Source organism: Acanthisitta chloris, unplaced genomic scaffold (assembly GCF_000695815.1).
Source record: "Acanthisitta chloris isolate BGI_N310 unplaced genomic scaffold, ASM69581v1 scaffold19367, whole genome shotgun sequence".
Classification (NCBI taxonomy): Eukaryota; Metazoa; Chordata; class Aves; order Passeriformes; family Acanthisittidae; genus Acanthisitta; species Acanthisitta chloris.
This window is the reverse complement of record NW_008683397.1, coordinates 19766-46745: the sequence shown is the minus strand read 5'-3', so window position 1 is coordinate 46745 and position 26980 is coordinate 19766. Positions and strand designations below refer to the sequence as shown.

The window sequence follows — 26980 nt, the reverse complement described above, 5'->3', positions numbered from 1 at the left end:
TCTTTCCTCAATAAAGCATTTTCATCAAACATTACTAAGTTCCAAAATGGCTCTTTTGGCCAGTTTAATATCCAGAGTTCCATAAATTTCCAGGCCTACAAAAAGCCATGTTAGAAAAAGTGGAAAAAGCCTCCCTGTAACCAGAAACAAAGGATAAAGCTATTTAAGATAATTTTTAATGTTTTAATATTACTTGTATCAGATGTCCAGCCAACACTTCACCTATCTCTATGGTCTTTATGCTGAGCGCAGGTTTTCATTTTCTTCCCATACCACCTTTGAAGATCTTGATTACACCCATTGCTCTCAGCGGTCCAAATGGTCTTGATAATAAAACTTTGCTATTATATTACTCTTTTGTGATTTGTCTGAAATAAAAATAAAACTTACCTTTTCTATTTTCACATGCCTAACTTCACAAAATACCTGCCTACCTGCCAGTTTTTACCGTTATTGCAAACAATTTTGGGCTGTACCCCTGCTATAAAGAACTGTGGTTTATGGAGGGAATAAAAAGATGGAGAGTTCCAATGAAGACTGAAAATCTACAAATCCATTAAGTTCTGATTGCCTTTGGGATTATTGTGTCTCTCACTTTCCATACTATATACTGTAAAGCTGCTCTGTTTTATATATGTGGGAGAAAAAGTAGAAAGAACCACAAGCAGTAAAAGGAACCACATCTCAAACTCAATGCTTAACCTCAAAATGAACAGATCTATATTCAGATATGCCTTACTTTCTCTTCAGAAGTCAGGTAAATAGTTGAAGGATAATATTTAAATAGCCATAATTGCATTAGCTGTATGGATAAATCAATGGTAATAAAATACAACTGACATAACAATATATTACAAGTCTACTCAGGTAGTGAGGCTCCTTTCTGATGGACAGAAATGACAGAAGCAAGCTTGTTTTTTTTCTAAATCTAAACTGTAGAGAGTTCCCAAACTGAAATTCTTTGAGAGTAGTGCTTGGGTGTTACAGAGGGCAGACCAGTTCAGCAAAACAAACGGATTTGCATTTCCACATAATGAAAATAGATTCAGATTATTGTTTTGAACTCTAATATCGATATGTACTTAACTAGGGGCACTAACTTGCAAGCACTAGGCATATTAATTTCTTGCTTCAGTGAAACTTGTGAAACTACCAGCAGTCATGCACATATTTACAGGCTCCACACTGAGTGTGTGAAGATTTCAGTCAGTGTTACCTCTATATTCTAGTGAACAAAATCTAACCGATCACTGAGTTCCAGCTGACATTTAGGAGATTAGTTTTCTGTGGACCCCATCCATTCTAGACTCAGGGGTTTTGGGTGGACTTTTTTCTCCTTTATTTTTTTACTTGTCCAAAGCTTATCTCTTAAGAACATCTTTAATTCAATATATAGGTCACATTGAAGAATAACAGTGGTGGCTGTTACTAAATATGGTGTGATAAGAGATCAAGGGCAGTTTAAAAAAAAAGTTGCTGTTTGGATATGTAAAGCCTTATTTTACAATATTATTAGCATTATTTCTGCAGCTGTTACTGAGTATACCATGCCAGCTCTTTTGAAGCATGGTTGCCTGATACATGCAAATGTCCTTTGGCCCTCCCTAAGACATTTAAAAATATCTTACTGTCCTTACAGAAATGAACATAGTGAATGCATATTGAATTCTTCTAGAATGTCATAATTTCTGCTATAAGCATACACCCTTGTGGGCATATTGCAAAAGATAAAGACATTTCCAGTATTTCAAACATGTTAAAGTCTGCGTTTTGTCTCCAGTGTGGTGGTGGTGATATATGAAGTTGTATTCACAGACTTAATCAATTTACTGTGAGGAGAGTAGCATAAAGATGTTTTCTTACATTGTAATTTACTAAATTATACCTTCTCAAACTATACAAAATTTATTTCATATAGGAATGTTTCTGGTCAGAATACTGTCTTGAGGAGGAAAGAATTTAGATGTGTAATTCATACTGAATTTCTTATATCTCAGATCTGTTAACAATGCCATCTGTCTTGTGCCTTCGGACGTGCCAGAGGAGCAAGCTACCTTTGCATGCATTCTCCATTGTTTATGCATTCCTCTCACACAGTTATGTGTCCTCATGTGACCAATTAGTCCTTGTTGCTCCCCTTTGCCTTATAAATCATGGCTCTGTCCACTAGTGACACTGGTACTAATGTGAATGTAGTTCTGCTGCTGAGCTGGGCCTTGTAGAACACACTGTAAAAAATGTCAAGTGTTTGACCTGTGACAATAGCCTAGAGTATTTCATTTGAAAGCATGAAAATGCTGTTTGAAAAAGGGAGATAAAAACCTGATTAATGTGATAAATGAAAAACATTCTCGTGGTTGTTTAACAATCACAGTACATTCCTCTTCGTTGGTTAAATGCAATCTCAAAATAACATTCCTTATTCTAGCACTTGGTTTCTGGACTTCTGGGAAATTAACGGTCTAGTAAACACTAAAATATCTGGCCTCGATTACATCAGACCTCAAAATACAGAATTGTTGTTTAGGGGTTTTCAAGCAAATAAAATTACCTGTAAGAATTTATTAACATATTGTGACTTAAAAATCATTTAAGTTTGAATCAAATAAGTAATATCCAGTGGGAACCAATAGCAATGGAAAGTAGAGGAAAAAATATCACAATAAATAAAAATGTGAGCGATTGCTATGGAAACAGTAAATGAGAAGTTACAAAGCAGAGAAGATTGATAAAAGATGCTAAGAGCATCAGAGCTGTCTGATACATAAGCTGATGATGTGGGTAAGAGGATGGTGTTGCAGCAAACCAAGAATAAAATAATGAGGATGCAAAGTGATGAGTAACCATGTTGGCAAAGTAGCAATATTTTAAAAAAATCTGTCCTTTTTTCTAGTAGAAAAAAGTCCTTTATATTCAAATCAGAAGAGGTAAGAGATGTACACCAAACCCCTTGTTAACCAAACAAGATGTTATTTAATATCTATTAAACTCTCATGGTTTGTGGCCAAGTTCCAAGAATATGTTTGGAAGACTACAGTGGCTGCTGAAAATCTCAGTCTGGGAATGATGGTTCTCTGGGAGTCATCAGTGGGCAGGAAGGTGATACTTTTAAGTATCCTGTGAGATTTGGGACTTATCTGGGCAATATTGAGTATTTTTTTCAGTGATATGAAAGAAATTGTAAAATCGTGTGCACGTGGCATGAAAATGTTGCAATAGTAAAAGTATGGCAAGGCAGGGACAGAGAGCTGTTCATATCACTTGGCAAGCTGGGCCCATTGAATGTGAAAAGTACCTTTTAAAGTACCCAAAGTTACTTATTTAAAGAACTGAAAATGCAGGCCAGAGTGGCATTATGGAAAGCAGAAATTCTGGCAAAAATTAAGGAGTCAGTGAATAAATAATTCAGCTTGATCTTCTACTGTGATGTTGTGGGACAAAGAGCTAATTCAGTGTATGAATATAAACAGGAATCATAGATGACTTTACTTCTGTGTGTGGCACTGATGAGGCAGGTACAGAAATACTGGTTCTACTTTTTGTGTCCACATTTTGAACAGGGCTTTAAGAACGGACTGACTACATTAACTTAGGGCTTGAGAAAATGCCTTAAAAGAAACTTAAAGATTTAAATAATTCTAAAGGTACCAAAATGAATGTTGCTTACATATAAATACTGTCATAGGAAGTAAGTGCTAGCTATTGAAGATTTTTTTTATGGCAAAAAAAACCCCAAAACTAAAATTAGAAATAAAGTCCATTATTAATAGATGGGAACATCATTTGAACATATCAGCAAGAATATCAAAACTGTAAAACTTTTTAAAGATTTCCTTCAACTGGTCACAAGCTATTGGACTCAGCATGGCATCATTGACAGAATATGCTGGTCTGCCAATGGTCAGCTAGAGAATGCTGCTTTCTTAACTCAAAGTATATGAATATTGAGCAGTTTTTCTACCTTACATTTCGATAAATCACAAAAGGTCAACGGAAGTTTTGTAACCATTTGTCCTGAGGGTTACAGCAAAGTATTGTAATTGCAGTATTAAAATGTTTATTGAGGAGAGTTCAAAAATTAAAAGCAGATATATGGAGAAGTGGTTTGAGAATATAACCTGTATATTTGCTGTCTTAAAGGAAGAATTTGAATAAGGTTTTCTAAAAAAGATTCAACCCACTTAATGCTCATTTGACATAATTTCAGGGATTGTGGTTTCTGCAGAATGGCTGAAACTATTTTTTTCAGGAAGTGACAGTAACATAGTAATTTTAGTGCCAAATAGATGCATCCAGATGTGTGAACATGAGGAGAAATTCCCAAATGCCAGTTGTTGAAATCTGCAAGTATCTTGCTGTTGTCTTATCAGTACCACAGGATTACTGATTTTGTTGTTGTTTAAGAATTAATAGATTAGTGTATTGAACTGATTTACTGCAGTGTCTGTGACGGTATTAGTGGTTATAAATGCCCTGAGCTATTTGAGAGCTGATAAAAGTCTTGGGAAAACCTCCCTCCTTAGTGACTGTTATGACACTAAATGTGGTTGATACACTGTTCTTCCCTCTTCAATCACTCCCTTCTTTCCATGCTCTGTTCTTTCTTTGTTCATTGTCCAGCATAGCCATTAGATTCCAGCTATCCTCCAGGTTGTATCTGGGACAAGCTGAGGTTTTGCATTTCTGTTTATTCACGTGTAAAATGATCTTGATTGTTTTTATTTCGCTGTGAGTATTCAATGCTTAATATTTTGAAGACAAGGACAAAGTGGTAGTTTGTCATTAGTGGAAACTGCAATGGGAAAGGGTTTTAGTTATAATAATTAGCGCTAGTCATTTCATTCTGAGTGGATGTACAGTCCATAGCCAAGCTATAGTTTGGGCCTTTTCTTCTTGACATCTCAAAAGTTTTGTGTGCCATATTCAAACTGAACTATGTTCATAGTTTTTCATAGAGAAACACAAGAAGATGGGATTTGGTGATGGGTATGTCACATGAAGAGTTCTGGTGGAAAAGCCTTCTTGCAGAAAGCCTCCAAAGGAAAGTTCATAGGGTATTACTTTTTCCTGGTATTATTTCTGGAATTCATAAGTATTAAATAGTCATGTAAATTATTTCCTGGTCATCTCTTTGCATAAGATTTTCCTTAACTCTGAGCTTTTTCTTTAATATGAGTTGCATTTGTACTTTTCTTATCTGATAAGAAGCCACTGATTTCTGATAGATGGAAAACAAGGTGAAGACAACAATCATGGTCAGGACGTACAAATGCCTGTTATAAATAATCTCGTTTCATCACACTTTCTCCTCTCTCCAAAATAGAGTCCTTTTTTACATGCTTGAATTGCCTGTATGTTTCTTTTTTAATCCCAGAGGAACTGGCCAACTCTTTCCATGTTAGGGCCAACACTGTGTGTTGTCTCAGTTACAGAAAAGAAAATGTTTGAGTATAGAAAGTGGTTCCCACACAGCATGGCTGAATTCCTTCATTTATTGTCCTAAGGGATGCTGCTAGCTTCTGCCAGGCAGTATTGGGAACATTTTCTTATGCAGCTGACTAGGTGGAAATGTTAAGCACTTCTGTCATACTAATAGGGCCCCAGTGGGGAAACGCTGGATCTTTGGTATGAAATATCTCTGAAGGAACTTTAGTATAGTGCATGGGGATTTAGCTGTTCAGCTGAGGCTGTATACATTCATCTCATTGGCTGCCTCTGAAAAGGATACAGCAAAACAGATAGTTGTGAAGGAAGCTCTTGTCTCGGCAACCAAGCAAAGTGACTTTTTGCAAGAATATCCTCCTGTTTGTTTTTCTTAGCTTTTTTTTTTTTTTTTTTTTTGCCAACTTCATAAACAGTATCTGGAATATTTTGTGACTGCTGATATGTGATGATGCCCACATGGACAATCAGTCTAAACATGAAATGATTTAAAAGATTGTTATACAGTTCTCACAGGTTCTTTGCTTCTCAGATTATGGTTACCCATCATTATTTAATGTTCAACCTATAGTATACAATTGTACTTTGCTTTATGAAGTTACCATCAGAGAGTGGGTGACTGCCTGTCCTGACTTCACTGTATGTCAGGTAAGACTTCAGTTTTGCCCTGGTATAGCTGGGAAACATTGCTGAAAAATTCAAAGGGCAAGGGAAATGCTGTTGGCAATTCAATATGTAATAATCCATCTTGTTCATAGCATCTTCCCCTCAAGTCATTGGAGAGCCAGTGTCCCTTTCTGCCATCTTACAGCTCTAACATGAAAACAGTCTTTAAGCACAATGCAGTTCAAAATACCTTCCAAGTCTACGAAGTCCCCAGGTCTTCCCTTCTAAAATGTCCTCTTCATTCTTGTAAAAATTTAGATAGATGCCTTGATCTCTTGCAGATAGAGGTCTTTCTGGTTTGATTTTGAAGCATAGGTAGAATGAAAGGTATAGTTATTCACAAGTTATTTGTGTATGGTGCATTCAGCAGTATGCTGAGAAGTAGCTTTACTGTCTCTGTCAACATTGCAGGGGACTGACACTGCCGTATTACTGTCTTCATCAAATAGACAGGGGATGTTAGCCACAGAGAAGAAACAGGAGGATTTTTTTTGCTATGAGAAATTTGCCCAAGACCACAAATCAAGCAGTAGCCACTGATGTTACTAAAAAACTCTTTGTGGCTGGAAGGTTTGAAGTTGCTCTGTTAACTTTTAGCCAAAACCATAGATTCCCCACAGAGAAAAGTATTCTTTTTCAGCATATAAATTCATAAGCAGGTTCTGGAAGAGAGATGAGTGGAAAATTAGCAGGAAAGTGGAGATGAGAAACAAGTCCTAAACTACGGTAACTCTGCATGAGTGTTACGTGAACTGAGACCAGAGGGGGAGCACGTGAGAGGTAGATTTCACTCACCAGTTCAGAAGGGTTGATTGCTTAGTAAGGTTGACTGCTGATTTGAAGGAGTGTGGTTACTTGAAGGTAGTTACTTAATGGCCTAGATTTAAGTCTAATTTGACACTGTTGTTGTAAACCTTCTCTAGTTGTTTCTTTTCTTATGCCCACACACTTCTGTTGGTAATTTCATAATGGTAACTGATCATTTCTTGTTGTGGTAATCTTTTAGCCCCTCACTGTAGTATTCATCACAGTTTTTTCCTCTCACATAAGAAACCTGTAAAACCTTGTTTTTCAGATCTCTTCAGAAGGAAAAACACCATGTGTGACTCATGGGTCTAATATTTTTTGATCCTGGTACACCTCATTCTTTTTTTATTAGAGTATGTTTTTATCTTTATTAGAAGGACATTCTGTGCCAGATTTTATATACAGAAAGTAAAAAAATTGTCCACACTTCCAAGTATTCATAGTCCTAGGAACATGTTTGAAATAAATCTTTTCTGTGGTGTCAGGAGGGTTTTGTGGGCTCCAGACTTCAGTTTGTGTATCGTGGCATGGAGACTATCCTGCAAGAGTAGAATTCAAACTCTTTCTAAAATTTGATTTTATTTTAAGGCTGACAGTGGATATGACTTTTACTTCAGCAAGGCATTTGAACCAGAAATTAAGAAGTGGAGGTCTCTTTATGTTCTTATGGGTAACTTGGTGCCAGGAAAGCTGTTTAACTGTCTTAAAAGTCAAGTGTGGCAAACAGTTGAACATATTTTTTTCCCACTGTGCCTGTCTGCATAGCTGCATTTCTTTTTATTTTTTAGTTTACAGCTTCTGTTGGTCCTGTACTCTTAAGAAGCAGTTTAGCTGATTTAGGAAGTGAATCAGTAGATTTAATGGACTATACTGATCTTACTTTAAACAGCTAATTTTCAATATCCTTTGGGCTATTTGAGACAGGCAGGAAAAGTGGTGCTGATCTGATCTGATTACATTTCTTTCTAGTCTCCAATGATTGACTATTTAGTACATTTGAAGTGAGAGAAAAAGCTTTTTGGTTTGTAGACTTCCACTTCATATGAATTTCAATTTAGTAAAAGCTGAAAGTATTTTACCATCTCTTTTTTTTGTATCAAAGTATCATAGTATGTTAAGGGGTTGGAATGGACCTTAGACATCATCTAGTCCCAGCCCCCCCTGCCATGGGCAGGGACACCTCCCTCTAGGGCACGTTACTCATGGCCTCATCTAGCCTGGCTTTGAACACTGCCAGGGTTGGGGTGTCCCTGGACAGCCTGTGCCAGTGTCTTACCACCCTCACATAAAAAAACTTCCTCCTAATATCTAATCTAAATTTCCTCTCTTTCAATTTATACCCATCACTTTCAATTTATATCCATTACCCATCTTTGTGTGATATCTTCATACAGTTAGGTAAGCAGAGTCCAGGTGGCTAAAATGAAAAAAAAAAAAAAGAAAAAAGAAATTAAAAATACCCAGGCAGATAGAATGAGAGATTGACTTAATCTGAGAGCAGAACTACTTGCGTGCCTGAATTCTCACTGTCCAGCTCAGGCAATCTGAAGGAGCTGTGCAACTTTGCAGCTTGTGCTGCACCTAATTGGTAGAAGGACTGTCAATTTGATCTTACTCTCAGCACTAAGATGAATTCAAAATGTAGCTATATGTACATGGCTTTGGCTACATCTAAGGTACCCACTTTTTCTGGGGTGATACTGTTGTAAGAATTTTCATGTCAGTGACCAAGCAAAAAGGGTTAGGTTGTGTTCAGGTGTATGTGAGGTACTGTGCTGGTTTAACCCTAGCCAACAACTAAGCACCACAGAGCTGCTCACTCATTCCCCCCACAATGGGATGGGGGAGAGAATTGGGAGGCTAAAAGTGAGAAAACTCATGGGTCGAGATAAAACAAATTTAATAGGTAAAGCAGAAGTCATGGGTGCAAGCAAAGCAAAACAAAGAATTCCCATGGGCAGGCAGGTGTTCATCCATCTCCAGGAGAGCAGGGATCCATCACATTGCTTTGAAAGACAAAACTCCATCACTCTGAATGTCCCTCTCTTCCTTCTTGTTTCACCAGCTTTATATGCTAAGCATGGTGCCGTATGGTATGGAATATCCCTGAGGTCAGTTAGGGTCAGCTGTCCCAGCTGTGTCCCCTTTTGTTCACCCCCAGCCCACTGGCAGGTGGGATGGAGTGAGAAGCAGCAAAGGCCTTAGCACTGGTGAGCATTGCTCAGCAGTAACCAAAACATCCTGTGTTACCAGCACTGTTTTCAGCACAGATCCAGAACATGGCCCCATTTGAGCTATGTGTGTGAAAACAGCTATATAATATAGAGCTCTTTTAAGGTCCTCTTTCAGTGGTGATATTCCTCCTTATGCTTATGCACATGCAACAGGAGTCCTCTGTTATTGCAAAATTAGATAGCATCAGTTCAGAAAATTGGAATGTCTAATCATTCTGCCTTCTGATGACAATGCTACTAATTGTTGCCAGTAGGAAGGTGCTTTCTTCTTGAATTCCTGTAAGATATCAAACACAGTGTTTACACATGATGCAAAATATTAATGATCTCTATAAACATAATTAGAATAAAAATATAGTCTCTCTATGCATTAAAATATTTATTTCTTTATATTTTAATCAATCAATATATCTTACCTGTCATTTCAGGTAGTATTCACTGTAATAACCTTTGGTTGCTTTATTCTGTCAGTATATCACCCTGTGTTTTCTAGGTACCTTTACGATTTCCATTGGAAACTGCCAAAATACTTTATTTTACTGGCTTTTTTTTATAGTATAATTATGAAATACTTCCTGTTTTGGACAAACCTCCTCTCCAAAAAGACTTTGTAAAGTTTCAGGGGGAAATTAATGTGAACTTTTGGTAAAGATCTCCAGTATGCATGTCTGTTTTGATAGTCTTCTTTATGTAGTCTCTCTTTAGATACTACAAGTTTTTGTTGTACATATTTTAAAAGTTGATTCTTGTTCAGACTTCGAGAGCTGAACACCTTTGGGAATAGTTTAGATCCTCATAGCTGTGTGGTACCTTTGTGTTTAATAAAATCAGCATCCTTCACTTCTGTTAAAGCACAAGGTTATTTTCAGTGTAGTTTCCTTGAATCTTCCATTAGAATCAGATGTTAAATTCTGAATTTGCAATCAGAGGGGATAGTCACTGTAGCGTGGGATGATGAGTACCTTTCCTCTTTTTCCCTCCTTCCATGTCAGCTCAGATACTGCCAGTTGAAATGAAATACCAACTAAGCATAAGATGTATAAAGTAGTAAAGACAATTCTTCAAAAAATGCAGTTGCTTCTACCTTGTGAAAGTCTGCTGTGTTCGTGCTTGTGTTCTCATCTGTCTTCTGTAGAGTGTTGCCTAATATCTTTTGATATATGACTAACCTCATTGCAATTTCCTCAGTTGTAGAAGTGGCAGAAAACTTCTACATAACATGAACTAATAGCAGCAGGTCTGTTCTGTTATAGCTGTTGAATTATTCTGCAACCATTATTCAAGTCCCTCAGTGTTTACCATTTATTTGAATGATTGATAGTAGGCAAATGAAACCACAGGCTCAGGGCAGGGTTAAGTGTTTTCTGGTATATTTTTGCAGCATTTGCTAGGATCACAAATCAGAGGTTTAAATCCCACTGCAGTACTTAACATTAGTGGTATGCAGTGTTGCCCTGTTCAGTAGCATGTAGCACAGCCCAGATTCTGGCAGTGGTGCAGACACTCTCCTCAGTCTCCCCATTGTGTTGACTGTACTGTTCCACAGGTTGGTATGTGAGACTTGAGGTCTATGTCTGCTGGGAAGGGACTTCTATGCCTCTGTGAGTAGGACTATGAAGATGCAATATATGTTTGTGTTCTTCAAGTGCAGCACTTGGTAGATGAGGTCAGGAGGGCACCTGTTCTTTGGTTTTGTGCTCCTCTAAGTCTGGATAAATACTGCACGCATTGGTACTTCTGAGTGTGAATGATAAGAATAAGCAAGGAGGTAATTAAAATCTAGATAGTTTTTAAGTATCTGACAGTTCAATCAGCACATCTCATATATGACTTAGTAAGAGACCTATCAGTGATGGCTGAGTACCATGAGAAACTAGTCAGCAGAACGCATTGCATACCTATCTCAAGTTAAAACCACATGGATTGAAGGGGTTTGCACTGTTGCTGTCTCTGTGCTAGATAATTAATCTTCCAGCATGCATTGTATTTGTGTTGACAGGATACATCACGTCACTAATTACTAATCTTCTGTTTGAGCTATACCAATGCTTATTGCACCTACTACTTTGGTGCTTGGCACACTTGCAGCTGAAGAGCAGATCTGGAAAACAAGATGAGAGAAGTCAATACAAGATATGTTTAGTTGTGTTCAGACACTGCAGTGCTTCCCGTCCTCAAGTGTTGTTTATCTGTTGATAAGCAGATGCAGTAATGCCCATCCTAGTCATTTATGTGACTATATTGATAGCTACTAGATTATTTTCCTTCTTGTTGAACTTTTCATGCAGAATAGATGAAAGTTCATCAACTCAGTGGTGATACTGAATTTCTTGTGCAAAAGGAAACAAATTAGAATCATATGTAATTTAAATCATGGGTCTGTCAAGGTAACACTGTTATTTTTGCTGTTTGCAGAAGCTGGAAAAGTCTGACCTGAATAACTGGGAGAACATCAGAGGACCCAGTCTGTGGGAAGATTCCAGGACTGTTCAGAAGCAGCGGCGGGAGGCTCTCCGTCTCAAGACAGAGTGACCAAGGAAGCCTGCTTTGGTGCCTCTGAAAAATAAAAAGGCTCAGGCTGGATTGTCTTTGTTTTTAATCCAGTGTCAAAAACAGACATGGGAACAATTGCACTGAGCAATTCATGCTGGTGTGTATGGAAGTAACTGTGAGATCAGTCCAAAAGGCACTGTATTATATGAAGTTCTTTGTTTGCATCCATTTGCACAGAGTACCACAGGCTGTATATGTGAATTTTCAATTAAAAAAAAAAAAGCTGATTATTCTACTGAGAATATCCCAATGTTTTTCTCTCTCTAACATTCAAAACTGCTTCAGCAAGGAATAACATTTCAAGAGTCACTTGTCAGTACCAGAAGTTGTCATCCTAATGAGAACAGCAGTGCTGTCATCTAGATGTGTGTGACCAGATAAATGCAGCTTCAGGGAGCCCCTGCATGACTTCAGGCTCTTAAGCTTGGAAGGGACTCCACAGGCATTTGAGTTGTTTGGAACAGTGAGTCCATTTTTGGCTAAATAATACTCTTGTGTTTCATTTCCAGGGACTTGACTGTATAAAGGCATGTACAGAGTGTCAGGTGGCAGTTGGTCAAATAACACTTGTTTAGCTGTGGTTAGATTTTTGTGGTTAGTTTATCAATACTTCCATGCAGGCAGGACCTCTGCACTGGAGCTGCTCCATTTAAGTTGGAAACACTCCTCCTCACTGAGAGCTGTGCTGTTTCTCTGTGAGTAAACACTGTAGCAGAGTCTTCTTCAACCACTGTATAGTGACAAAACTCATCTTACATATGTTACCATATGTGTATATGTGCCTATGCCGAGAAATTTTTTTTCTTTCAATGAATTCTTCTGAACTGCTTGTCTTTTTACATTTGTCTTCATATGTTAAATGTTTGCTGTTAGAGGACATCATGCTAACATTCTGGACCCTTTGCTGAGACAATTCAATGAACCCAGTCAATTTCTCAAAGGAAATGAGGCTTTTGATAAGGTGCTGCAACAGACTTGTGAAACTCCTTTTCAAAGAAGTGGAGCAGTAGAGCACACATGAACAGCAGATTCTAGTTTCAAAGCTCGCAGTGATGCCTGTATGTAAATCCTTTTGGAACTGTCTTTGGAAGAGCTGTGGCCTTATTCCTCTCCAGAGGATGGATCAGATGCAGTCTAAATGTTCTTTTGGACACTTTTTTAGGGTAGCCTCCTCGTCCTCATGTAAATCTTCCCTGAGCACTTTATTTTTTTCAATCTCTCAGTGGTGAGGTCCAGTCTTTCTCTTAGGTAGATGAATTAAGATCAAGTTTTAGAGAGTTGTAAAGCAATTCATAAAGCATTACATGAACTATCTTAGGTGTGTTTTGTGCATCTTTTCTTCTGATAGAGTTGTGAAAACCATCAGAAAGTGTTAGATGTTACCTGGAAGACAGAGTTGGAGCTGTGTGTTTGTGTGTTTCCCTGTTCAATGTCATCGATATCTTTGTTTCTAAATCACAGTATGAACAAATTAAACCAACCAGGAGAGGAACAAGAGGAACAATACCAGAGTGAGGTAGTCATAAATGCTACAGGGAAACAATTGAAAAACTAGAATGCAGAGGCATTAAGCTGTGCTAAACCTAGACAAGAAGGAAAGTGGTTTAATGGTTTTGTCATTAGTTTTATGATAAAACTAATGTTTTAAGATAAAACAACATTCTTATGCAAATAAAATATAAAATATGGCAAATAAGGAGTAATTAAAACTGAATAACTTGTTAAGCATTTTTTCAGCTCTGAAATTGAAATTCAGGTGCAGTTCCACTGACAGCAGCAAGATGGATTGCTTGAAGGCCACCAGTGCATTGACTACTCTGACAGAGAATTCTCTGAGTTAGTTCTCCTGCAGCATCACTGCTACTGTTATGGTGCTAGCTGGACCATTGGAAACGTTTCTTTACATTCCCTGCTTGTGTGAACTCGGCAAATTCACTGCCTTTTTGACAGGATACACGTCTTCCTTTTCCCTGTTTTGATTGAAGGAGAGAGGAAGTTGCCATTGCTGAGCATGTGGGGAGGCATGATCAGCTCCCAGGCTTGCACAGTGGCTCACAATGGGGACCAACACTACTCCTGAAGTAAAAACATGGCTTTCTAGGAACAACATGTGTAGGAGAAGCTACCCTTTCCCCCAGGGGAAGAAGCAAAGATACTTCTCTTGCATGAAGCCCTTAGGCTAATTGGGTTTCTTGATGAACACAGCACTCACTGAAATAACCTTTGTATTTTTAGTAATTTAATATTCCACAAAGACTGTTTTGGGAGTGGTCATCTTATTTGTGCAGGTTTGGAATAGTTGTAAATAGTTACTTATATGGAGCACATTTCGTATGTCATAACAGGACCTAGTTTCAGTTGATTGTTTGCTGGTTGTGAGGTTCCCCCACCCTTTCCTTTTTCATAGGCACTAAATCCTGTAGTTTCTGAGGGAATGTCTGTAACTACCTTTGAAGTGACATCTCTGGAAAGTGATGGATTTAACTTAGCATCTCTGAGAAATAGTGACATGCAGTTGGAAAACTTGACAACTTGCCCTTCTCTTCAACTTCCCTTGGTAAGACAAAGCCCATATCTATTGATAGTCGCTAAAATAAAATTCCACCATTTTTAATGCTGTTGATTCATTTATGAATTAAAAAACACACACAAACCAACAATAACTGGTACAGAACTGTACTTTTCATAAATGGGAAGAGCCGTTTCAGCAATTTCTCTTTATGGCCATGCACTTGAACAATGGCTTCATGTTTTATGCTGCACTTTTCTTAGTTATTGAATTGGAAGTAATACTCGTGAAAGGCATGTTGAGAGCCAATTAAGTGTCTTTAAGTTGTCATGCTACCTAAAGTAGAAGGCACTCCAGAAATGTGGAGAATTATAGTCCATAACACTAGCAAGAGAGGCAAACTTCAATTGGTTCAGGACTCATGCTTAGTTTGGCTGCTTATTTGAACTATCCTTTTGAAAGTCAGTTATAGCACTTCTGGTTATCTCTAAGGCACCTGCAGACAACCTTGTTCAATTCCTGAACTGTAATTCTAAACATCTGTGGCTGGAAGGGGTCAGAGATAATTAAATGCAATTGTCAGTCTGAGATACTGATGGACATTTTTGAATCCTCTTTGGTAACTGGCCTATACAGGTCTGAGGGGAATGAAAACAAGGGTTTAGTGAGAGGTGTAAAGTATTACAAGGGTAAAAGAGAGGACTGAAGAAGCCACAGCTTTTAATCAGTGCTGCTGAAATTAGAAATAAAAGAAGGAAGTCTGGCTAGGTGTCTGCATGTATATGGGTTGAAAAATCAGTTTCAAAATCCATGTATGAACAATAAAGGAGAAGGTGTTTCTTTCTCAAAGAAACTGTGGCAAAGTTTGTCTTTGGGATCTTTTATAAGAAAAGCAGTAGGACATAGAAGTGGAGGGAATCTGGGGCAGCTGTTTCCAGGGACAGGGAGAGGTCAGCAGAGCACCAGTGGGTATCCATCTGGATGGTTCCCAGTGGCAGTTACCTGCAGCTCAAAACGCTGACCAGATCTTTGTGTGAGATCAGCCCTGTGGATCCTGCTTATTGAGTGTGTTTTTCCTGCAGCACTTCAAATGTGCAGACGTGTGGATGACCCAAAAGAGAAAATGCTCAGTATCTCAATTCAGCTGTAGCAGATGAAGGACAGCCTTAGCAAAAGCTGTAGCTTTTTACCGTGATGCAAAAAAGGTTTCAAAACTACTGAATAGCACGGCAATTTCGAACTCCTAAATGCATCTGTATAAGCAGTTGGGTGCTAAAAACCTAGAGAATCAAGATGCAGAGAACAATATTGACAATAGTGATCCTCCAAAATCTTAAAAATGGGTCCAGCTACCCAAGAAAGGTAGGTCATGGTGTAATAAGACATGAGTGATTTATACCAGAATATAGAATGCAGAAACTTCTGAAAAAAGAACTTAAACCTATCCCATCATCAGCTGGGGACCAGTCCCAAAAAGCATAGGAAGAAACCTGTTTCTTCAAAGAGAAGCAGGAACTTGGAGTGATTTAAAGATCACTGTTCATTGGCCATTTTACATGGGCACTTGTTTCACTGTATGTTCATGTGTATAGCTGAAACTTAAAACGATAGTCTTCACCTTCTGAAATAACTACACGGACTTTTGTATTTCTTGGTGGTCTTGCATTTGATCTGAGTCTCTATGTTTGAATTTCCAGCACAAGTCCAGGGTAAGTTTCATTTTATATCTTGTATTTTGCAGAGGTTTTTATTGCTGCAAGAAATGGGAAAGCCTAATATTGTCATTTGCTACTAACTACTTTATGCCCACTGGAAATACAAGGAAGAAACAGAAAAGAAGGGAATGATCAGAAGTCTAAGGGGAAGCAGAATAACTATTTTTACATGGAGTTGGTTAAAGAATTTTCCTTAAGCTTTTATGGTTACAAAGGCTGCTTATTGTCAGTGTTTTCAGTGGAAAACCGCTTTTCATCCTTCAGTGGAGTAAGGTTTTAAAAAAAATTTCCATGCTATTTTAGACTAGCTAACTAGAAGGTTTTAATCAAAGGAAGGTAATTGCTTGCTTCTTTTCTTACAAGGACTTGCAGCCAGACTCAGCCAACACACAAATAGTCTCTAGCCTTAGAAACAAAAACCTCCATACAGATGTTTTTCTTAAAACTTGTCCTCTTGCCCAGGAGCCCAAAGCAGTCTTTCATACCACTGGAATCAGACTGATCATTTTTTCTTGTTGAACATGTATTTAACTGCATATTTAACTGTCTTGTTTAACACAGGTAGTTTAAGTTTCACCATCACCATTTCCATGCTGCTTGGGAGGTGTGTTAAAATTAAATTCAACCAAAGCAGGAGCTGGTAGTCTGCAGAAAGGACATGTAAAACATGGTTACACATTGCAAATATGAGAATAAGTTATGTGTCATGGTCACAAGTCACTTGAGAAAGAAAAGAAAATCCACCCAAAAAAACCCCAGAAATAAGGGAGTACTATGTATTGCCAGTGCCTCTGTAGAAGAAATTTATGCACTTTCACCCAGCATATTTGTATTCTGGCATGGTATGCTTCAGTTGGTGTAAAAAAACGACCATACCTATTTAGCATGTCTATTTTGAAGTAGCTGATGAGATCCCTGATGTTCAATACCAACTCTGTTGTGTGTGTTCAGTACCAAATCCATGATGGTATCAGCTTCAAGGAGGCCCAGTGGCTCCCAAGAATACAGCTTAATCCCACACAGTATCAGGGGTAAACCCATCTCTCTGTTCCACAGATCCATTCTCCCTCTTCTTTCTGTCCTGTGTTCCAGTGTTGCTCCTAAAAAAGTAACAGCTCAGTCCCTGACGTTTTCTAATGGAGCTGGCTGTAAAATGTCACCGATTTTCTTAAAGTTCATTGTCTACCAAGAATTGAAGAACAGTGGTTTCTAAATGAATTGAATATGCTCTGTGAAATATAAGCTCAGAAACACAGACCCGGTATTATATCCCTTTAAGGATGGTACCCAGCATACACTGGGTCTCTTTTCATCTTTAGATACACAATGTTGTGCTCTCTATTTTATGTACAAAGGAAATTAAATGTATTTTTTCTTTAAAAGATGAGATCTTCATCTATCTCCAGCTGTCAGTTCCTAATAATGTTGCCCAGAGAAGCGTTATCTGTGATTTAGTGGCTTTAGTGGACTATCTTTTGTTCAACAGAGGACAGCAGAATAAAATTTCAGCTTAATATAGCTCTTTTCATACTCCTTCTGAATAAACAGAGAAAAGAGGAGAGCAAGAGCAGAGTGTTGGGGTCCAGACTCAGGTTTCTTCTGTTTAGTAATAGATAGGGCATTTTAAGAAAGGAAAGGAAGGAAAATGAAAGTGGAAAAAAAAGGAAATAAGAGAAAAGAAGACATAGGGCAAGAAAAAAGTTTAGGGACAAAAATAGTAATAGAAAACTGTTTTTTCTGTCTGGTCCCTCTGGATAGAGTAGGAAGGAAAATTGTTTCTGTCTCAGGAAAAAACTTCTGAGCTCAAAAAATACTGTTTCAAGTCTAAATGAAAAGTCAAGTATAATATTTTGCAAGTTAGTGGTTTTATGCATACTTTTATTTGGGTGAAGTGCAATATTTTATTTCGTTTTTCATGTTTTTCCATTCTTGGTTCTTTTTCCTCAGGTAGCTTAACTCTGGAAATGCAAAACCACCACTGATCTTAAAAGTGTAGTCTTCACTTAAAAAACTGACAGCACAAAATTGAACAGTGAGGTGGACAGAACTGGCTGAGCAGCAGATCCCAGAGAGTCGTGAGCTGGAGGACTGGTGCTAGTGGTGCCCCCAGGGGACAATACTGGGCCTAGTATTGTTTAACTTGTTCATCAGTGACTTGGACGAGGGGACAAAGAGCCTCTTCAGCAAGTTTGCTGATGATTCAAAACTGGGAAGAGTTGCCACTACCTCAGAGAACTGTGCTGCCCTTCAGAGAGATCTTGGCAGGTTGGAGAGAGCAGAGCAGAACTTCCTGAAATTCAACAAAGTCAAGTGCAGGGTCCTGCACCTGGGGAGGAATATCTCCAAGCACCAGTACAGGCTGGCACTGACCTGCTGGAAAGCAGCTCTGCGGGGAAGGACCTGGGGGTCCTGGTGGACAACAGGCTGTCCATGAGCCAGCAGTGTGCCCTTGTGGCCAAGAAGGCCAGTAGTGTCTTGAGGTGTATTAGGAAGATGCATTAGGTCGAGGGAGGTGATCCTGCCTCTCTACTCAACCCTCATGAGGCCACAACTGGAGTATTGTGTCCCATTCTGGGCTCCTCAGTACAAGAGCATCTCTTATGAGGAAAGGCTGAGTTGTCTCAAGAAGAGACAACTGACAGGGGCCTCATCAATACATACAAGTATCTGATGAGGGGATGCCAAGAAGATGGAGCCAGGCTCTTCTCAGTGGTGCAAACTAATAAAAGAGACAATGGGCAGAAACTGAAGCACAGGAAGTTCAACCTGAATACAAGGAAGAGCTTTACTGTGTGAGTCACTGCACACTAGAACAGATTGCCCAAAAAGGGTGTGGATTCTCCCTCACCGGAGATGATTGAAGAACCATCTGGATGCAATCCTGTGCCATGTGCTCTAGGATGGCCCTGCCTGAGCAGGGAGGTTGGACTGATAACCCACTGTGGTCCCTTCCAACCTGACCCATTCTGTGATTCTGTGAAAATGCTTCAACAGTTTCCAAAACTTACCACAAAAAGTGTTCTCAATAAGAGTAAAGGTCTGTCAAAATAGGTCTTCCTCAATGAACAGACTGAAAAATGTCAGTCAACCAGATTTAAAAAAATGAACTGTAAACGATCTTTTATCAGTGTTCAGCAGTCCATTCCATTGTTACCTGGTGAATGCTGATGCTGCTTACTGAGGAGGATGTGATTGCACACCTCTGTGGCTGCATGTCCCAGCCTTCTCCCCACCAGATGTTCATGCCTGCATTTGGAAATTGCACAGTTGCAATTTAACAGAGGATTTTGCTACTCAGTAACTTGTAAGAAAAAAAAGTTTTTTGTTAAGTGGGCTGAAGTTTCTGACTAATCCAGGTTATTCAGACTCTGCAAGAAAAAGCTGGATATGGAAACCTGTACTTTGTATGGACAGACCCAGTTGCCTGGGCAGTGATTTTGAATACGAATAGGAGCAGGAGACCTTTATGTCTTATCTTTCATCTGTTCAAGAAGATTTCTTACCCCTGTAATGAATTATTCACAACAAAAATTAAAAATTGAGCAGTCTTTGTCCCTTGAAGCTACACAGGGTTGTGCAATGTTACCTGACAGGTCCATTTTTCTCACACATACTGCACATGATCTTAAAACTACAGATACTATTTGCCAGCAAAGTCAGATTTACACATTACTACCTTAGATTAACTTCACTCACTCGACAATATCCTCTGCATGTATCACATCATATAAAGTTACTCATCCTTGAAGTGCCTATTGTTTCCCCCCACCTTCTTTCTTAGCAGTAGAAGGATGCACAGGATATTCTACAGCCCCCAGAGGTTAAAAACATCAATATTTCTTCTTCCAAAAAGTTTATTTTCTTAATTTTTTTTACAGTTCAGTCACTGGCATGCACTGTGCACTTTAACAGCAACATATTCTGTACAGTCTTTATGCATTTCCCTTTCTGTGTGTTCAGATAATGTGAAGAAACTCGTGGGGGAACAGGTGTTAGTTCTCTTCTGTGCCCTCTGCCCAGAGATGCTGTGATCTAGGAACTGCTGCAGCATTCAGTGAAAGTATCTCTGTGCATTGTTTTTTTGTCCTTGGAGAAGTTTCTTGCCCTCTGAGGATTCATCGCTTTCTGCTTGCTTTCCACAAGAGGTGTAGCATAAGACCTGAAATTTGGAAAATACATAACACCTTAATGTCTCTTGTACGTTGTCATATGACTGTAAAGCTCTTTTTTAGAGGGCCTACATTATCCACCAAATACATGTAGAGACAGAAACATACATGTGTAGTTAGGCAGCCCCAAAGACTGCATTTCCTGCTCTGCACACACACAATGGAGAGCTGAAGCATAGTGTCCCTTCACAGTCACTGCCCTGTCAAGGTGGAGACTTGCAGGGATCACTTCTGAGGGATGAGGATGGTTGCCTTAGCAGGAACTTGGCCTCTCTCCCTGAACCCTCTGGTACAGGGTTATCAGCTCTGAATGAGTTTGTAAATTAGGGCAACTCTGATGTTGCCATGTTGGGTTTTTTTAAAATTTATTATTTCTTCTTTCATTTGAAAAGCTTTAGTCTTTCTCAGTAAATTAGCATTATTACAAATATCAGCAAACATCTTAGTGTGTTGACTAGTGTTGAGATAGAAACTGCAATCCCAGCACTGCCTACTATAGAGGTAATGTATGTAAGTTACCTTTCTGACAAAATCTGGGAACATGGCATGGACAAAGGAAAGTCATGCTATAGGCAGGACTGAAAGCAGTCTTGTCTGTTGGATGAAATAAGGAAATACACCTTTCCTACTTCAAAAGCAATATTCTTCTTAGACCATCCTTCAGCCAAAGCTTATGTTGTATGGGCAATAAGGTCAGAGGATCCATAGTCTCCTCTAAGTCATCAGGGAGCAATACAAAGATACTTTCTGCCATTAAAGATAACCTTGTGTACAGCAAGGGTACGAACAGTGTGTCAGCAAACTGGCCCTTTGAGACTACTTTATTGATGCTGCTTCAGGTTTCTTGTAACATGCAAAACAGCATTATTATTACAGTGGAGAACTGGCACAGACCTTTCAGGATTATGTATTAAAAGCAGCAAGTCAAATACCATCTGCCTAACATGATAAATTCTAAGTATTATTCCAAAGAGGTTTGCCTGAATCTCCACTGCAGATCACACAGAGGCAGCTGCAAGTAGTTTTTACCCTCAGCCCCCTTCCCATCACTGCTTCTCAGCCTTTGGCTAAGATCAAGTGTAGCATCAGTTGAAGTCTTGGCTTGTGCTCTCTTTGTGGACGCTGTCCTGCCCTGGCAGCAGGCTGGGCTAAGTGACCTCCTAGCTCTTATCCATCCGTACCTACTATAAACCTGGCAGCTTTTAGGAGTCAAGTCCCGTTTAACATACCTTCCAAGTACAGCTGAGATGCATTGGTCTGAATTACTTCTGTCTCCTAAGGCAGGTGGGTCTCTTGTGTTCTAGTGTGGGAGAAATTGCAGTGTAGCTTGAACCCTTCTGTTGGAAGTCAAAAACATTTATCTGTAACAGCAGATTCTTTACTTTCTTTTTTAAATTGTTTTAATGCCTAGAGGAAATAAAACCTCAAAATCTTTGGAAGAAGACAACACAGTTAAGTCCTCTGAGAGTTTTGCACCTCTGTGTGAATAAGTTCTGGGGCTAGGCAAAAACATCTCTGACATAGGAAGACCTTAAAATTCTATGATAATATGTTCATATTTGTCTAGGTTTGGTAGTTGTAAGCTCTGGATTTAGGATGTTAAGTATCCATGAGGGACACTGTAATTGCCAGGCAGACTAAGTGCCTGAAGACCTTATCTAATCCTGGGTTTTATGCACAGGTCTATTAACTTGATCTGGGTGTTTTGTTTTGGGTTTTTTCCTAAGTCACTCATGGAACAGGAAATAATATATATTTTGCTGGAAGAAATCATAAAATGATATAGTGGAACCTTGTATGTAACTCAATTAAAGGAATTTTACTCCAGCATTCCTGAACCAAACAAAGTAACTACAGGGTATCTTCCAGTCTTTGTGTTGGCACAGATCACTTGAAAATTCCACCTTTGTCTCTGCAGCTGTCCTTAGTAGAGGATGTGGAGGATGCTGTGAATTTGCCTTTCACCTGGGGAGGGCTGCCCATGTGTGCTTCAAAGCCACTTTCTGGGGTAGCACCAGTCCCTTGGCATAGGGAGGGTGCAGGAGACTTCTGCTGCAGAAAACTTCTGTCTGGCTTTTATGAGATGGCAGCAATGTATTCCAGAGTGTCAGTCTCTCAGCTGATTTTGTCTCAAAGATCTGTCTGGTCTAATGACACAAGTTGTGCACGTTTTGTTCACTGTCTTGCTGCTGCTTTCAGGATGTGATTTTTCTATTTTGGTTGGCTGGGTGTGGAGGGAGTGTTCCTATGCCTTAGGGAACACTGCAATTAGATTCGCTCAAAACAATCATGATTAATAATTATGACTGGTTTGTTACTAAAAAAAGGTAGAAATAAATAATAAAACACAGTTAATCTGAAGGCAATCTCCATCTCTGTCTCTTTGAAGAGCTTTGAACAGACCTAGGAGCATTTGGGCTCTCCTTAGGGGACAGCAAAGCCCTCATTTCTGTACATGGCAGTGAGCCTTGCTCCAGTGTAAGTATTTGGATGAGTTCTCTGACAGAAGATCTTCGTTTACCAGTTGGTGACTTTTGTTAGGTGAGTCCCAGATAATTGCAGCAGCTGGGCAAATCTCAGCTGTGTTCCAAATAATTAGCAAGAGTATTTGAATCAATAATGGCAGGGAAGCCACTGAGACAGCTTTCTTCAAATAAATCACCGAATAAACACTGAAAATTTTCAGTCCAAGTGGAATCTGTTTTCTGAGGATAGCTTCTTTCTCCCTGTGAGTACATGGCCTCAGGCCTGCAATGTGGAGTAGAAGCTGTTACTACCTGAAATCGCACTTCATTATCCCATTAGAAGCTGAACTAGAGAAGTGTCATGCTAGCCTCTGGCCCCGCTGCTCCTGCTGATGAAGGGGGCAGGGGATGTTTTTGTGTCAGGAGGTAGTGCTGAGCTGGGTAGCTGCTGTTTGCACTGCTGGCTCTCCACAGAGACGTGGCCAAGCCGGGGAAAGCAATGGAGGCGAGAGTGGGTACGGGGCAGAACGGTGACCCTGTGTGCTGGGAGGGCTTGACACAACACTGCCAGCTGCTCAGTGGCAGAGACACACTCCTGTCTGCAGAAATGGAATATACTGTGCAGCAAGGGCCTGTCTGGCAGCCTTGCTGTCAGTCTCTCCCAGGTACTGAAGCTCAGAGCCATGGTCCTGGCAGTGCTCCTTCACTATGACCAGTCTGTTCAGGGCACAGAGGGTGTGCAGGCTGTGCCATCCTTGTGGCACAACATCTTTGGAGCTTTGAAAAAAATCTCCTAGCTTTTATTTATATATACACACACATATTATATAGTCAGTTCACTTTTGACTTTGTTTCACAGGAGCTGAAAAACTCAGCTCATTCAAGCACAAGTGAAAGTTCTTTAAATTAAAGTCATCTCTTAAAAATGGAATGAATTCTTATATCCTGTAGGTGAAACAAAAGGTAATCTTCCCTCTGCTTTATTTTTCTGGAAAGATAACTCATGTTTCTGAGTTTACTAAGGAACATGCTTCCATGTTCCCAAAGGACTAATTCCTTAGCCCATAATACAAATTCTATACTTAAACGATCTCTTGATCAATAACTAGAACATCAAGTGAATGTGCTGGGTTTGTACATAAAGATATCCTCTTTATCTAGCCTCACTATGAAGTTGTTGTATGAAGCTTGCAAGTTGCTACAAAATGTCTACCTCAAAAGGGTTTTCTGATGTAAATGTCTGATTTAAAGAGAATCAGAAATCTAGGGACAGCTAAATGTGTGGTTAAAATTCTTTTGGTCATCCATTTCTTCTCTGAAATTTGGAAATTAACATTTTGGAGTCCTCATTAAACAGCCTTTTTCCTAAGAAGAAAAACTCTTTCAACAGTCCAAAACTTTTGTGTGTACAAATTGGAAACAGAAAGGCATTTTAGAAGCACAGAATCATCAAGGTTGGAAGAGACCTTTAAGACCATCAAGTCCAACCATCCACCTAGCACTACCACTGCAGCCCCTGAACCACTATACCAATCACCCAGCTCTTCTGAAAAGACAAAGAAAAGCCAACTCGCAATTAAAGCTCCTATTTTGAATACCTAATGCATAAACAGGAATTGCCATAACTTACTATTTGGATATGTCTTTCGAACCACAGCAGAAAATCAACATGTTTCAGATGTGACATAAAAGCATTTAAGGCTAGATAAAGTTTATCGTGACCTACTATTATATGAATAAACTGTAATTTTATTTAGTACTTTTCCATCATTTTGAAGAGCTCCCCTGCATAAAGTCTGTCTGATATCATCCATAGGCTGATTTATTTATATTTTTTAGCAGAATTGCAAGTGCATTGAGGATTTGGAGCAAGGAAAGTTTAATGTTTGGATAATTAACTCCTTGTTTTCTTAAATGCTCTTGGTTTTAAATTCTCAGCTGGCTTTGTGCAATAGAGACTAATTGGGTATTCACCTCTTGTCTGGAACGAGTATTGGAGCACCCGAGCCATGCATCGATGGAGCTGCAGGTCCCCTCAGGAAGGACAACTTACCCAGCCTGTGAACTGGTCTCCAGGGCCTCTTAGGAGCAGCAGGCAATTGGCAGAACTTTTGTGGTGCCTAGGTACTGGGAGGCTTGCACTTTGGGGGAGTCTCTGGCTGCTGCACATGTGGTGAACCCCAGCTCTGCATGTCTGCTGCGTCGGCACTCTTATGGCAAGGAAAGGGCTGTGAGGACCTCGGATAGTAACTAAGGTGGACAATAGCATGGGAAATTTGGGCACTACTGGGCTAGACTTTTAATCATGCTGAAGGGCTGGAAGATTGAAGGATGGGCAGGAGAAAGGCTCTCTTCCCTTTGGCTGGACTGAGAGAGTAATGGTCATCTAAAGAACTAGACTGAGCCTTGGTTGTTAGTGTTGTGTAAAGGGAGGAGATAATGAAAAGAAAGCAAATGTCTTGTATCCCCAAACGCCTTTCAGATTAAATCACTGTTTGTGGCTAATAGGAAAGCTGGAAATTCTGTTCCACTAGGAATAGGGGAGTGGAATGAAAGCCCAAGTGTATTTTTAGCACCCCTTGTAATCATGTCACCTTTTGAAATGAAAGCATTAGTGCATTAGAGCGGAGAAACTGGGGAGAGGACATCTTCTACCAAGAGAAATGTCATGCTCAGAGTGTATTGACTGAGTCACACATTGACTGAGTGATATTTGTGCTGGCCAGGACAGACCCATCTCCCTGCTGCATGCTTCCTCCCCCTCGCAGCTCCTCAGTTTTATTTGGCTTCCTGCTTCGTGTATCTCTGCTGGTTGTCTCCTCATGCATCTCTTCTCAGGTGATTCTACCTCCAAACTATATCCAGATGGAACAGAACCCAACACATGCAACATGCTTTCACCCAGTTTCCTGCCCAGAGGATCAGCAGCCCTGGCTAGGCGACATTACATGCCTTCCTGGAAGCTATTTAGCAATGGCTTTTTCTTTTATCTTTTTTTTCCTAAGAAGAAAGCATATCTAACACAAGGAAGAGAGCAGGTTATCTGTTCAACAGTGAATGTTTATTTGCTGTTTGCCTCTGAAATGCCAATGAGCATTTGTGCTGTCTGGTTTGAACTGACTATTGGCCTTAGAGAAATTACTGATGCTGCTCTTGAATGAAATTGTCCCTAACTTTCTAAGGAGGTAGAAAAAGTCTGTCACTGTCTCCCTTTGTAATCACAGACACATCATCGAGGGACCTTGACAGGCTTGAGAGGTGGCCAATGCAAACCTCACGAGGTTTAACATAATGAAGTGCAAGGTCCTACATCTGGGTTGTGGCACAGCTACAGGCTGGGTGGGGAAGTAATTGAGACCAGCAGTGAGGAGAAAGACTTGGGAGTGATAGCGAATGAGAAGCTCACCATAAGCTGGCAGTGTGCACCCACAGCCCAGAAAGCCAATTGTATCCTGGGCTGCACCCAAAGGAGTGTGGCTAGCAGGTCCAAAGAGGTGTTGCTCTCCCTCTACTCTGCTCTTGTGAGACCTCACCTGGAATGCTGCATGCAGTTCTGTTGTCCTCAACATAAGAAGGACATGGACCTGTAGGAGCAAGTCCAGAGGAGGCCACAAAGTTGACAAGAGGACTGGAGCATATCTCCTATGAAGACAGGCTGAGGAAGTTGTGGATGTTCAGCCTGGAGAAGAGAAGGCTGTGTGGAGACATAGCAACTTTTCAATATCTGAAGGGGCTACAAGGGAGCTGGAGAGGGACTTTTTGTTAGGAACTGCAATAATAGGACAAGGGGTAATGGATTCAAACTGAAGGAGGGAAAGTTTAGGTTAGATATTAGAAAAAGGGTTTTACTGTAAGAGTAGTGAGACACTGGCACAGGTTGCCCCCACCCTGGCAGTGTTCATGACCAGGCTGGATGAAGCCTTGAGCAACCTGATCTAGTGAGGTTCTCCACTGTACTGGCAGCAGACGTGTGATGTTTCTGCAGCATGCCAAGACCTTGGTCTCATGTTTACACCACCTCCTGCTGCATGACAGCCGCCCATAAGATTAATCAAGCCACATTGCTGGCTTTCTCCTCTTTCTTGTATGTTTTCACTTGACATACAGCTTCATGACTTGACTGAAGATAGAAACGGAAAAGTTCACGTGAAGAGTATGGGGATTCCCTGAGAGCAGCCAGGTCACAAGTCCAGCAAGCAGGCACCAGTGGGGAGCTGGGCGGGTATGGGCAGCAGCATGGTCCTGCAGCCACTGTGCTGCCCCTGGAGCTCCAGAGAGAAGATGTGTCTTCTGCCTGTCTCCCAGGGCAAGGTGATGCTCCTCCAGCAGCAGGGGAGGGGTGTAGGTTCAGAGGCAGCCACAGGCAGACTGCCTGCCTGGTGGTGTTTTTTTGGGAGTTGCTTTTTTTTGGGTTTTCTTA

The 26980-nt window shown here is 39.9% G+C and overlaps 1 protein-coding gene across 1 annotated transcript in view; it reads left to right on the top strand.

Moving 5' to 3' along the window:
• LOC103806245 (cytochrome c oxidase assembly protein COX16 homolog, mitochondrial) overlaps nucleotides 1-11681 on the top strand; it is a gene marked incomplete at its 5' end in the record, with an annotated part of 32565 nt that extends 20884 nt beyond the window's left edge. The window contains one exon of the mRNA XM_009078927.1: nucleotides 11565-11681. Coding sequence (XP_009077175.1) covers nucleotides 11565-11681 — 117 coding nt within the window. The remainder of the gene's footprint in view (nucleotides 1-11564) is intronic.
• Nucleotides 11682-26980: the final 15299 nt, after the last annotated feature.